The sequence below is a fragment of the Rhinopithecus roxellana genome, chromosome 5 (assembly GCF_007565055.1).
Source record: "Rhinopithecus roxellana isolate Shanxi Qingling chromosome 5, ASM756505v1, whole genome shotgun sequence".
Lineage (NCBI taxonomy): Eukaryota > Metazoa > Chordata > Mammalia > Primates > Cercopithecidae > Rhinopithecus > Rhinopithecus roxellana.
Genome location: NC_044553.1, coordinates 150,545,900 through 150,560,768, shown reverse-complemented (window position 1 = coordinate 150,560,768; position 14,869 = coordinate 150,545,900). Strand labels below are relative to the sequence as shown.

Here is a 14,869-nt window from a genome sequence, read left to right as displayed (position 1 = left end):
TATTATTAATATTGCAATGAACAATTCTTATATTGCCTCTATGCCTCAAATGTCTCATCATTTCTTCTTTTTTCTGAGGATGTCAGATTACTGGGTTAAAGGTTATGAACATTTTTAAGGCCTTGGTACAGATTTCTAAATTGCTTTTCAGAATAATTCCCATGTGATACTTTCATCATGTTTATTTCAGACTTTTTTTTTTTTTTTTGAGACGAAATCTCACTCTGTCACCCAGGCTGGCATGTAGTGGCACAATCTCGGCTCACTGCAACCTCTGCCTCCTGAGTTTAAGCGATTCTTCTCCCTCAGCCTCCCAAGTAGCTGGGATCACAGACAAGTGCCACCATGCCCAGCTAAACATTTCGTGTTTTTTGTAGAGATGGGGTTTCACCACGTTACCCAGGCTGCTTTCCAACTCCTGAGCTTAGGCAATCCGCCCACCTCGGCCTCCCAAAGTTCTGGGATTACAGGCGTGTGCCACCGCGCCCGGCCATCAGACTTTTTTATGCCATTTTTTGCCATAAAATGGTCTAAAGACATACATCATAGAGAAACTATAATACAAAATTTATAGGTATATCTAAGAAAAGGAAAGTATATTTAAAGCATAAAAATAAACCCCTCTTTTACTTAAAATTTTTTAAAAATTGGATTAAAAATATGGAACTTCCGGGCCGGGCGCAGTGGCTCAAGCCTGTAATCCCAGCACTTTGGGAGGCCGAGACGGGCGGATCACAAGGTCAGGAGATTGAGACCATCCTGGCTAACACAGTGAAACCCCATCTCTACTAAAAAATACAAAAAAATAGCCGGGCGCCGGGCCCCTGTAGTCCCAGCTACTCCGGAGGCTGAGGCAGGAGAATGGCATGAACCCAGGAGGCGGAACTTGTAGTGAGCTGAGATCGCACCGCTGCACTCCAGCAGAGCGAGACTCCGTCTCAAAAAAAAAAAAAATAAAAATGGAACTTCCAACAAATTGAACTTTTTTTTTTTTTTCTTTTTTGAGACAGGGTCTCGCTTTTGTCACCCAGACTGGAGTGCAGTGGCACGATCTTGGCTCACTGCAACCTCCACCTCCCTGGTTCAAGCAATTCCCCTGCCTCAGCCTCCCAAGTAGCTGGGATTACAGGCGCATGTCACCACGCCCGGCTAATTTTTTTGTATTTTTAGTAGAGACAGGGTTTCACCATGTTGGCCAGACTGGTCTCAAACTCCTGACCTCAGGCAATCAGCCTGCCTGGGCCTCCCAGCGTGCTGGGATTACAGGCGTGAGCCACTGCACCCGGCCTGAACATTTTATAGTAGTAAAGATAATTCAGTAATGCCCAATAATGACTAAGTTATAACAAGAACAATGTCAGCAATAACTAGTGCTTTTTAGTAAACAGGGTCAGGCAACCTTGTACCCTTTAAAAATGTTCAAATCTCGATATACCTCCTTCCTAATTGGAGCAGGATTGATTGAGGAGGAAAGTGTGCAGCGATGGTTACCAGCTTCAGCCTCTTGGCTTGACTTTGCAAATACTGTTGAGAATTTGGAAAGAGCTTGAGAATATCTTACATAGTCACATGTTGCTGAGAAGAGTTAAGAACTAACTTCTTGATGTTCATTTTTAACAATGGTTTGCATTCAGAACCTTATAGAGCTCATTAGTAGGAGAGCTGAGAAGCTAATATTTGCTTTTCACTAAAATTCCTGATACTTAGCCTAGGTAGTTCCTTGTCTCTCTAGGTTCTGTCTTTGGGAGCTTGGCTCTAAGGTTATCAGGCTAACTCTTTCTTACCTCTTACCCTTCCCAAATTGACCCTGGTTCTGATTTGTTATTCGTATTATTTTCTAGTTTTTCTTTTCCCTTTTTGAGTATTTGAAGCTTCATACTGAATATGGTAATCATAGTATTCATGCATAAAGAAAATCATAAAGTAATTGCATAAACGCATAAAGTAATTATAGTTTTCATGCATTAAAAAAACTAGTTTAGGCCGGGCACTGTGGCTCACACTTGTAATCCCGGCACTTTCGGAGGCCAAGACAGGCGAATCATCTGAGGTCAGGAGTTCGAGACCAGCCTGGCCAACATGGCAAAACCTCTTCTCTACTAAAAATACAAAAAATTAGCCAAGTGTGGTGGTGGGCACTGTAATCCCAGCTATTCGGCAGGCTAAGGCAGGAGAATCACTCGAACCTGGGAGGCAGAGGTTGCAGTGAGCCGAGGTAGTGCTGTTGCACTACAGCCTAAGCGACAAGAGCGAGACTCTATCTCAAAAACAACAACAAAAACTAGTTTCTCTCTAGTGCAAAAAATACTGTTAAGCCGGGAGTAGTGGCTCATCCCAGCACTTTGGGAAGGCGAGGCGGGCAGATCACAAGGTCAGGAGATCGAGACCATCCTGGCTAACACAGTGAAACTCCGTCTCTACTAAAAATACAAAAAATTAGCTGGGCGTGGTGGCAGGCGCCTGTAGTCCCAGCTACTTGGGAGGCTGAAGCAGGAGAATGGCGTAAACCCAGGAGGCAGAGCTTGCAGTGAGCCGAGATTACGCCACTGCACTCCAGCCTGGGCTACAGAGCGAGACTCCACCTCAATATATATATATATATATACACATACTGTTAAAAAGTCTCCCTATTACAGATTCATAGTTTATGAGTCATTAAATAATATTTTTAAGCCATGACATTTTTTCCAACAGTAGTCTCTAAATCTGTTTTACCACTGTAAAACCCCAAGTAAAACTCTACTACATCAGCTGTGTCACTGTAAAACCTTCCTTAACTCACATAAGTATGAAATTAAGCAATGTGTGTGAAACTATTTTATAAACTGTAAAGGATTCCATACATGCATGTTGGCAATTATTAATGTCTTCTCTAGGTGTGGCTTTGAAACAGATGCAGATTATTTCTGCTACAAAAAACATAGTTACAAATGTTTTGTAACAAGGAGACACACAAATATCTTCATGGACATGGATTGCTATGAGTTTTTGATTGACTAAAACTTAAGCCACCACTTCAGTGATATGGTATAATTTATCAAACAGTGTTGAGAAACAGAAACTACTGGGGATGTTTTAAGGAGAAAAAGTACTTAATATAGAAATTAGGATTTTACATAATCTTAAGAAAAGATGAAGGTGCAGATCTTAGCCAGGCCTCCAGAGTACCACAAACCAACTTGCAGGAAGAACTGTAACCACTGCCCCAATTGGGACAATGGCTAATGAGGATATTAAATTTAAGAACACACTGCTATAGCAAAGATCCTGGGCTTAGAAAGCTGCCACTACAATTGCGTAGACATGGGAACGTGAAGTCTGGCCCCCACTGCAAAAGCAGTGAAGCAGAAGTTTGGGACTGACATCTCCATGACTTTGCTTGCCACCAGAGGACAACTAAAGGAGGAGGGAGACGGCTGGCCTTATTTCTGCCTATTTATTTTATTTTATTTTTTGAGACAGACTCTTGTCTGTCGCCCAGGCTGGAGTGCAGTAGTGTGATCTTGGCTCACTGCAACCTCCACCTCCCAGCTTCAAACAATTCTCCTGCCTCAGCCTTCTGAGTAGCTGGGATTATAGGCACCCGCCACTGCACCCAGCCAATTTTCTTATTTTTAGTAGAGGTGGGGTTTTGCCATGTTGACCAGGCTGGTCTCGAACTCCTGACTTCAGGTGATTCACCCGCCTTAGCTTCCCAAAGTGTTAGGATTACAGGCGTGAGCCACCATGCCTGGCCCATTTCTGCCTTTTATTTTTATTTTTATTTTTTTTGAGATGGAGTCTTACTCTGTTGCCCAGACTGGAGTGCAATGGTGGCATCTTGGCTCATTGCAACCTCTGCCTCCCAGTTTCAAGCAATTCTCCTGCATCAGCCTCCCGAGTAGCTGGGACTACAGCTGTGCAGCACCATGCCTGGCTAACTTTTGTTTTTGTTTTGTTTTGTTTTTTTGAGACAGAGTCTTGCTGTGTCACCCAGGCTGCAGTGTAGTGGTATGATCTGGGCTTACTACAACCTCCGCCTCCCGGGTTCAAGCAATTCTCCTGCCTCAGCCTCCTAAGTAGCTGGGACTACAGGCACGCGCCAACACGCCCAGCTAATTTTTTTGTATTTTTAATAGAGATGGGGTTTCACCATGTTGGCCAGGCTGGTCTCGAACTCCTTACCTCGTGATCTGCCCGCCTTGGCCTTCCAAAGTGCTGGGATTACAGGCATGAGCCACCGTGCCCGGACAATTTTTGTGTTTTTAGTAGAGACAGTTTTGCCTTGTTGGCCAGGCTGGTCTTGAACTCCTGACCTCGGGTGATCCACCTGCCTTGGCCTCCCGAAGTGCTAGGATTACAGGCGCAAGCCACCGTCCTCAACCCATTTCAGCCTTTTAAAGCTCATGTGAGCACTTAATTTGTAACCAGAATCCTACTTGTAAAATAATCTAAGACATGGAGCTTTTAGCTTTGTAGCCTCTGTAATATTGATGGCACAGTGGGAGTGGATGCTGAGTGCCACTTAAACATGTTCCATCTCAGTGTCTTCACAGCTGGAAGGTGTCAACATTGTTTCAAGGTGGGCAATTGATTTACTTCTTACTTTTCATAAACTAAAAGTAGAATAAAGGCTATTCCTCTAAAATTGCTATCTTACCTGTCACTCCCTTGCATTCTCACATACCTTCTTGAGTGGAGGGGAAGAGGGCATGGAGTGATAGCTGATGTGCCAGGAATTCTCCATACTCAGTCCGTCTTTCTTGTGCCATGTCACAGCATCAGGATTTGCTAATGGGAGGATACTGCCCTTATGTGCATCGTTAGCCATGCACACTAAAGTCTTAACACCTACACACAGATCACTATTTGGGCTTAGAGACCAACAGGGAAAAATTGCAGTTCTCATTGGTTGAACTTTATTTATTGTTCACAGTTTTAAAACAAAATTGAGAGGAACTCTAGAAAAAAGGTGTCATTCTATTAATAATTGTTGCTGGTAGTTTAAAAATTCTGGTTCCTTTTCAAATTCCTATATACCCCCCCCCTTTTTTTTTTTTTAATACCTTGATCTTAGCCAAAAGACCGAGAAGCAATCTTTCTTTTTTTTTTCTTAAACCTATGGCTTCTCACTGAGATTGTCAGCTGTTGGTAAGTTTTGGTTTTTGGTTTTCTGTGTTTGTATTTACATATATGAAATATAGATTGAGTATCCCTTATCCACAATGCTTGAGACTAGAAGTGTTTTAGATTTGGGGTTTTATAGGATTTGTGAATATTTGTACTATACTTGCCAGTAAGCATTCCAAATCCAAAATCTCAAATCTGAAGTGCTGTACTGAGCACCTCCTTTGAGTATCATGTTGATGCTCAAAAAGTTTCTGATTTTGGAGCATTTCGATTTCGGATTTTCGGATTTGGGATGCTTGACCTGTAATTTCAGATTTACATAAAAGCAGAAATAGTACACAGAGCGCCTTATATCCTTCACCCAGATTCCCCAATTGGCCTTTCTGAACCATTTGGGAATAATATGCAGGTATCATTTTCCATTATGTCTCAGTGGTTCAGTATGTATTTTCTAAGTACAAGAATATATTCCTACATATTTACCTCATAACTATCATGTTTAAACATTTTAAAAATGGGGATTTGAATTACATTGTTTTTCCTTTTGAAAAAAATTACAGAGGAGCTGAATGCAATCAATATTGCTTAAAATTGATAATGTGTGTTAAATAGTAGTTTTCATTTATCAGGTGTTCAGTGAATGCTTACTGTATTGTAACAGCACGGTTATCAGCACTGTTGAAATAGATGAACAAGTTAACATTTGCACTCTCATTAGCTTACACGCCATAAAGAGGGAAATAAAGAGAACACCAGATGGTAAGTTTATGCTGAGAATTAAAACGAAGTGATGAAATAATGGGAATGTCAGATGGCTACTTTTGGTGGGATGGTCAGGAAAGGCATCTCTGGGGAGATTGTTAAGCTCAGACCTGAATCAAAAGAATGAGCCAGCCATGGAAACATTGTGTTAACTCACATGGTAGTTTGAGATGCTTTATCTGATCAAAGGTACTTCTTTTCAGTGACTTTCAACAATATTAAGGGTCTATAAACCAACACTCATTTGCATAAGAATAGCTACCAGTGAATCTTTTTGTATGATAGGTTTGTTTGTTTGTTTGTTTGTTGAGACTCAGTCTTGCTCTGTCACCCAGACTGGAGTGCAGTGACGCGATCTTGGCTCACTGCAATCTCTACCTTCCCAGTTCAAGTGATTCTCCTGCCTCAGCCTCCCAAAGTAGCTGGGATTACAGGTGCCTGCCACCACACCTGGCTAATTTTTGTATTTTTAGTAGAGATGGGGTTTCACTGTGTTGGCCAGGCTGGTGTCAAACTCCTGACCTCAAGCCATCCACCTGCCTCGGCCTCCCAAAATGCTGGGATTACAGGTGTGAGCCACCATGCCCGGCCATGATGGGTTGTGTTGTGATGAAAATACCTACCTCTTAATTTGTCTGATAAATTTAAATTTTATGTCTAGGTTTCCTAGGATCAGCACTTCTATATTTTAAAGTAATCTTGGCTGGGCGCGGTGGCTCAAGCCTGTAATCCCAGCACTTTGGGAGGCCGAGACGGGCGGATCACGAGGTCAAGAGATCGAGACCATCCTGGCTAACACGGTGAAACCCCGTCTCTACTAAAACAATACAAAAAACTAGCCGGGTGAGGTGGCGGGCGCCTGTAGTCCCAGCTACTCGGGAGGCTGAGGCAGGAGAATGGCGTAAACCCGGGAGGCAGAGCTTGCAGTGAGCTGATATCCGGCCACTGCACTCCAGCCCCGGCGACAGAGCGAGACTCCGTCTCAAAAAATATAAATAAATAAATAAAGTAATCTATATCAGACTAACTGCTCTTGCATTCTTTTAATGCCAATGACTACTTTGATTTGTGGAACAGTGTATTTTCCACATGAATAGTTTTTCTCATGGTGTATTTATTCTTTTAAGTTTTGTTTTTTAAATATACATTCACTTTTGAATGTTTCAGACAGCAGCAAAAGCAGCAACAGCAGAAGCAGCAGCAGCAGCAGGGGGATCTATCAGGACAGAGTTCACATCCATGTGAAAGGCCAACCACCAGTTCAGGAGCACTTGGGAGTGATCTAGGTAAGGCCTGCTCACCATTCATCATGTTTGCTACCTTTACGCTTTTATCTGACATATGGGCTCCATCTGATTTTTGCTTTACATTATTCTTCATCCCCTCTTTAATCATATTAAGACTCTTAAGTAAATTTGTAATCTACTAAATTTCCCTGGATTAAGGAGCAGTTACAAAAAAAAAAAAAAAAAAAAACCAAAGCTAGATGTGGTGGCTCACACCTGTAATTCCAGCACTTTGGGAAACCAAGGCAGGATAGGATTGCTAGAACATTTAATGACTACTTTAACATAATAATTTAAACTTCACAGTAATTTGTACAGTCTCCAAAAATTCCTTAGAAATCATGTTTTTTGTTTGTTTGTTTGTTTGTTTTTTTGTTTTTTTTTTGAGACGGAGTCTCGCTCTGTCACCCAGGCTGGAGTGCAGTGGCGCGATCTCGGCTCACTGCAAGCTCCACTTCCTGGGTTCACACCATTCTCCTGCCTCAGCCTCCCAAGTAGCTGGGACTACAGGTGCCCGCCACCTCACCTGGCTAATTTTTTGTATTTTTAGTACAGACAGGGTTTCACTGTGTTAGCCAGGATGGTCTCAATCTCCTGACCTCATGATCGTGGCCTCCCAAAGTGCTGGGATTACAGGTGTGAGCCACCATGCCCGGCCAGAAATCATGAATATTAGTAGGTGAAAAATAAATACATTTTACCACCTGGAAAATGAAAAATACTTGAGTATAATCTAAATAACAATGGGAAGTGCAGAGTTACTTTCCCTGTCTCGGTTTAAATATGTCTTAAACTTTGGCCAATTAGTAGTAGAAGTTGAGAGAAAAAGTAACTGTATCTGACAAATTATAAGCAGAATATATAAAGAACTGTTAAAACTGAACAATAAGAAAACAACTCAATAAAAAGGTGAAGAATTTGAAAAGGTACTTCACCAAATAAGACATAGGGATGACAAGGCCATGAAGAGACTCTCAGCATCACTAGTCACAGGGAGACGCACAATAAAACCACAATGAGATACCACGGCACCCCTGTAGGTGTGGCTTAATGAGGAAATAAAACTGACAAGTGTTAGCAAGGATCCAGGCAGCTGAGACTCATATACTGTTAATGGGAATGTAAAAGTGTACAGCTTTGGGAAACAGTTTGACTTTTTTTTTTTGATAAATGTATACTTAGCCATATGTTCCAGCCATCCCAATCATGTATATATAACCAAGAGAAAAGAAAACTTAGGTTCACGTAAAAACTTATATCAAATGCTTATAGCTGGCCAGGCATGGTGGCCCATGCCTATTATCCCAGCACTTTGGGAGGCCGAAGTTGGTGGATCACCTGAGGTGAAGAGTTCAAGACCAGCCTGGCCAACATGGCAAAATCCCGTCTCTACTTCAAATACAAAAATAAGCCAGGCATGATGGCGGGCACCTGTAGTCCCAGCTATTCAGGAGGCTGAGGCAGGAGAATCACATGAACCCGGGAGGCGGAGGTTGCAGTGAGCCGAGATCATGCCACTATACTCCAGCCCGGGTGACAGAGCAAGACTGTCTCAAAAAAAAGGGCTGGACACAGTGACTTACGCCTGTTATCCCGGCAGTTTGGGAGGCCGAGGCCGGTGGATCACCTGAGGTCAGGAGTTCAAGACCAGCCTGGCCAACATGGTGAAACCCCATCTCTGCTAAAAATACAAAAAATTGCGGGGTGTGATAGCGGGCACATGTAATCCCAGGAGGCTGAGGCAGGAGAATCGCTTGAACCCGGGAGGCGGAGGTTGCAGTGAGCCGAGATTGTACCACTGCACTCCAGCCTGGGCGACAAGACCGAAACTCCATCTCAAAAAAAACAAAAAAAGATTATAGCATCTTTATTCATAATTGCTCAAAATTATAAATTGCCTAAATGTAGACCTTCATTTAGTTAATGAATACACAAACTGTGGTATATCCAAACAATTGAATAATAAAAGGGATGAACTGGTACTTTTTTCTATTCCTCCTCTTAAGTACAGCCAAAACACCTCAACATTTGTATAAAACATAAGCTGGGCCAGGCGCGGTGGCTCACACATGTAATCCCAGCACTTTGCGAGGCTGAGGTGGGCAGATCACCTGAGGTCGGGAGTTCAAGACCAGCCTGACCAACGTGCAGAAGCCCTGTCTCTACTAAAAATGCAAAATTAGTTGGGCATGGTGGCGCATGCCTATAATCCCAGCTACTTGGGAGGCTGAGGCAGGAGAATTGCTCCATCCCGGGAAGCAGAGGTCATGGTGAGCTGAGATCACAACATTGCACTCTAGCCTGGGCAACAAGAGCAAAAACTGCGTCTCAAAAAGAAAAAAAAAACAAGCTAAATCTCAAAGGCAGAGAGAAGACAGACTGGCTGGGAACCTTGGAACCAGAGGAGCAGCGTGGTGGGGAGTGGCTTGGATTTTCTTTTTGCCTCATTTATCCTGGGCTTGGTGCTGGAGAAGCTGTGGGCTCAGACCAAGAGAAAACCCCATAAAAAGCCTGCTCTCTCTAGCCAAAAGAGGCAGCCTAGCAAGACAAAAACTTTTAGATAATAAGCACTTGACTACAGTCAAACACCACAGAATAAACTGGCCCCAAACCCTGTCAGCAAAGGCCGAGTGGGAGTCAAGATATGTACCCCAACCTGGAAGTCATAAGGTACACTTCTCCCCTTTCCCAGCCAACATGGTGTCAGAGAAGGCTGCCTGGGGAGCTGGGGTTTTCCTTCCCTCCAGGAGGTGATAACACTCCTTTCCCACGGTGTCAGCAGTCACGGGGAGCCTGAACGTCCACCTAATAATACATAGGCATCTCTCTGGCTCCTATGGGGGTAATGTCAGAGAAGAGGCCTAGTAGAGAATCCAGACTGTTGCTGGCACCCAGCAGTAACAAGGACACCTCCACAATGTCTGTGGAGGCCACGTGGGGATCAGTAACAAGGCATTCCTCTCCCTCCCAGTCAGAGAGATGTCAGTGGAGGACTAGGGGACTAGAACTCCCATGTGCATTCAGCAGTAATCCCCATGACCACCACTCCGTGTTATCACAGGCCTTGAAGAAGCCTGAACTTTCACTCCCCTCAGGTTGTAGTGAGGTGGCACTCCCTTTTTCCTGCTGCCAGTGCTGTGTCAGAGGAGGCTTGCCAAATTGGAAGATGTAAATAAGATTCACATTCTCATAACGTAATACCCCAAATTTTCAAGATTCAATTGAAAATCACTAAGCCAGGCACAGTGGCTCACACCTGTAATCCCAGCACTTTGGGAGGCTGAGGTGGGCCAAACACTTAAGGTCAGGAGTTCAAGACCAGATTGGCCAACATGGTGAAACCCCATCTGTACTAAAAATACAAAAATTAGCCGGGCGTGGTGGCGCACGCCTGTAATCTCAGCTACTGGGGAGGCTGAGGCAGGAGAATCACTGAAACCTGGGAGACAGAGGCTGCAGTGAGCCAAGATTGCGCCACTGCACTCCAGCCTGGGCAACAGAGCAAGACTCCATCTAAATTTATATCATGGAGTCCCAGAAGGAGAGGAGAAAGAGGGTGGGGCTGAAAAAATATTGGAGGAAGAAGTCATGGCTGAAAAATTCCCAAATTTGGCAAAAGTCAGAAACCCATGGATTGAAAAAGCTGAATGAAGTTCAAATATGATAAACTCAAATTCACAGAGATGTATCACAGTCAGATTTATGAACACTGCAGACAAAAAATGAAGATCTTGAAATTAGCAAGAAACGACCTTACCTACAGCAATTTGAATGACAGCAGATTTCCCATCAGAGATCATAAAGGCCAGAAGGAAGGGGTACATACAACATTTTTTCTAGTGCTGAAAGAAAAAAACTCTAGGCTGGGCACGGTGGCTCACACCTGTAATCCCAGCATTTTTGGAGGCTGAAGTGAGAGGATCACCTGAAGTCAGGATTTCGAGACCAGCCTGGCCAACATGGGGAAACCCTGTCTCTACTAAAAATACAAAATTTAGCTGGGTGTGGTGGCACACGCCTGTAATCCTAGCTACTTGGGAGGCTGAGGCAGGGGAATCGCTTGAACCTGGGAGGTGAAGGTTGCAGTGAGCCAGGGCTGGGCCACTGCACTCCAGCCTGGGCAGTTGAGTGAGACTCCGTCTCAAAAAAAAAAAACAAAAATGAGCTGGGCTTGTTGGTGGGCACCTGTAGTCCCAGCTACTCAGGAGGCTGAGGCAAGAGAATTGCTTGAACTCGGGAAGTGGAGGTTGCTGTGAGCCAAGCTTGTGCCACTGTACTCCAGCCTGAGTGACAGAGCGAGACCTCATCTAAAAAAAAAAAAAACAAGAAAACAACTCTAAACCGAGAGTTACACATCCAGAGAAATATCCTTCAGGAGTCAAGGGAAAATTAACAATTTTTCTTCAGCAGACCTACCCTAAAAGAATGGCTAAAGGAATTTCTCTAAACTGAAAAGAAATGATAAAAGAAGTAATTTTGGAACACCAGGAAGGAAGAAAGAACAATAAAAAGAGTAAATATGGGTAAACACAATAGACTTTACCCTCCTTTTGAATTTTCTAAATTGTTTGATGGTTGAAGCAAGAATTATAGCACTGATTTGGTTTTCAGTATATATATTGGAAATATTTAAGGCAATTACGTTACAAATGAAGGAGGGTCAAAGAATATAAAGGGAGGTAACCTTTCTGTATTTCTTTTGAATTGATGCAGGCACTTTGGAAAGTAATTTCACTATTTGTTTAAAAACTTAACATACCCTGACCATATGACATAGCATCTATACTCCTGGGCATTTGTCCCAGAAAAACAGAAATAAATTTATTTTATTATTATTATTTTTTTTTCAGTGTTACACTCCGTAAGTGCTGTAATTAGCACTTAGAGAGGCCAAGGCAGGCAGATTGCTTGAGCCCAGGAGTTCAAGACCAGCCTGGGCAATGCTGCACAGTCAAAAAAGAAAAACAGACATTTAGAAAACTATTTTAAATGTCTTTAATTGCTGAATGCCTCTTTGGCTAATATTTGTAAGATCATTCTTCTTCCTCCTCCTCCTCCTCCTCCTCTTCCTCCTCCTCCTCCTCCTCCTCTTCCTCCTCCTCCTCTTCCTCCTCCTCCTCTTCCTCCTCCTCCTCTTCCTCTTCCTTTCTTCCTCTTCCTCTTCTTCCTCTTCCTCTTCTTCCTCTTCTTCCTCCTCTTCCTCTTCTTCCTCCTCTTCCTCTTCTTCCTCCTCTTCCTCTTCTTCTTCTTCCTCTTCTTCTTCTTCCGAATCTCCTGCCTCAGCCTCCCAAGTAGCTGGGACTACAGGCGTGTGCCACCATGACTGGCTAATTTTTTGTATTTTCAGTAGAGATGGGGTTTCACCATGTTGGTCAGGCTGGTCTCGAACTCCTGACCTCGTGATCCACCCGCCTCAGTTTCCCAGAGTCCTGGGATTACAGGCGTGAGCTACCGCACCCAGCCTGGAAGATCATTATTTAGACCTACAACTGATGCATTGTTCCACTGACACAATTGCCCAGGCTGGTCTTGAACTCCTGGACTCAAGCAGTCTGCCTGCCTTGGCCTCCCTAAGTGCTAGTATTAGAGGCTTGAGCCACTGTGCCCAGCCAAAAATAGAAATTTATATTCTCACAAAAACATGTACATGAATGTTTATAGCAGCTTTACTTGTCATAATCAAAAACTGGAAATGACCAAAATGTCCTACAGTGAAACAAACTGTAGTACATCCATAGCATGTAATACTCTACTGTCAGGATTAAAAAGAAACCAACTGTTGGCACAGGCAGCACCGTGGCTGGATCTCAGGGGCATTATGCTGAGTGCAAAAAAAGCCTCAAAGGGTCTTATACTGTATGATTCCATTTGTTCAACGTTCTAAAAATGACAGCTGTATAGAGATAGAGAACATATTAGTGGTTGTCGCTAGTTAGAGGAAATGGGTAAAATAAGTGGGTGTGAATATAAATCGATAGGAGGGAGATCTTTGTGGTATTATAACACTTCTGTCTTGATTGTAGTGCTCATGGTTACATGAATACACATGTGTGATAAAATGCCATGTAGAACTACATATAACATTGTGCCAATGTCAGTATCTAGGTTTTAGTTTGATCTTTAGTTACATAAGATGTAACTGTTGGGTGAAATTGGGCAAAAGAATACCCGAAACCTCTCTGAAATATCTTTGCAACTTCCTTTGAATTGACAATTATTTCAGAATAGAAAGTTGGGTTTTTGTTGTGTATATCAACATGAGTATATCAACATGAATTGTTGATATACACAACGTGAGTATATCACAACATGAGTATATCAACATGAACTGCTGATATTGTTGATATACACAACAAATTGGTGATATACACAACAAATCCCAAATGCATTACGCTAAGTGAAAGAAGTCATATTCAAAAGGCTACATACCTACTGATGCCTTTTATATGACATGCAGGAAAAGATGAAACTGTTGGACAGAGAATATACTGTTGGCTAGCTGGGATTAGGAATTGGGGATTGACCACAAAGGGGTAGCATGAGGGAGTTTTCTGGGGCAATGGAATGGTTGTATATCTTGACAGTGTATTTGCCAAAATATATAGAACTATATAAAAGTGAGTTTTGCTTTATATGCATTAAATCAAAAAAAGAAACTCGTGCTCAAATAGAAATACATTTTCTGAGAGCTTACCTTTTGATGACTTTGAGAATTTTCTGGAAATTTTAAAGAAATGTGGTTTTGTTTCCCAACAGGTGATGCTATGGGTGAAGAAGACATGCTTCAGGCAGCTGTGACCATGTCTTTAGAAACTGTCAGAAATGATTTGAAAACAGAAGGAAAAAAATAATACCTTTAAAAAATAATTGAGATATTCATACTTTCCAACATTATTCTGTGTGATTACAGCATAGGGTCCACTTTGGTAATGTGTCAAAGAGATGAGGAAATAAGACTTTTAGTGGTTTGCAAACAAAATGATGGGAAAGTGGAACAATGCGTCAGTTGTAGGACGAAATAATGATCTTCCAAATATTAGCCAAAGAGGCATTCAGCAATTAAAGACATAAAATAGTTTTCTAAATGTTTCTTTTTCTTTTTTGAGTGTGCAATATCTAACATGTCTAAAATTAGGGCATTTTTCTTGGATCTTTTTGCAGACCAGCTAATTAGCTCTTGCCTCAGGCTTTTTCCATATAGTTTTCTTTTTCTCTTTTGTAGATAATTTGGCTCATATCATCTAATAGTGACTTTCATTTCTTATTAACCAAATTAACCTTTCAGGAAAGTATCTCTAGTCTGTGTTGATAATAGTAATGGTTCTAGAAGGGTAAACGGTCCTCCCTTCAACTGTATACTGTGTGCTCCAGTGTTTTCTTGTGTTATTTTCTCTGATCACAACTTTTCTGCGACCTGGTTTTCACTATTTTCCCACAATTCTTTTGAAAGATGGTAATCTTTTCTGAGGTCTAGCGTTTTAAGCCCTGTGATGGGATCATTATTTCATGACTGGTGCATTCCTAAACTCTGAAATCAGCCCTGCACAAGTACTTGAGAATAAATGAGCGTTTTTTAAAATGTGTGAGCATGTGCTTTCCCAGATGCTTTCCCAGACGCTTTATGAATGTCTTTTCACTTACATCAAAACCTTACAGCTTTGTTGCAACCCCTTCTTCCTGCGCCTTATTTTTCCTTCTCCAATTGAGAAAAC

At 42.4% G+C, this 14,869-nt stretch overlaps 1 protein-coding gene across 6 annotated transcripts in view; it reads left to right on the top strand.

Moving 5' to 3' along the window:
- ATXN3 (ataxin 3) overlaps positions 1 to 14,740 on the top strand; it is a 45,717-nt gene extending 30,977 nt beyond the window's left edge. For all 6 annotated transcript variants that reach the window (XM_030929890.1, XM_030929889.1, XM_030929887.1 and 3 more), the window contains 2 exons: positions 7,039 to 7,157; positions 13,914 to 14,740. In XM_030929890.1, the coding sequence (XP_030785750.1) occupies positions 7,039 to 7,157; positions 13,914 to 14,008 (214 nt within the window). In that variant the 3' untranslated portion in view covers positions 14,009 to 14,740. The remainder of the gene's footprint in view (positions 1 to 7,038; positions 7,158 to 13,913) is intronic.
- The last annotated feature ends 129 nt before the right edge of the window (positions 14,741 to 14,869 follow it).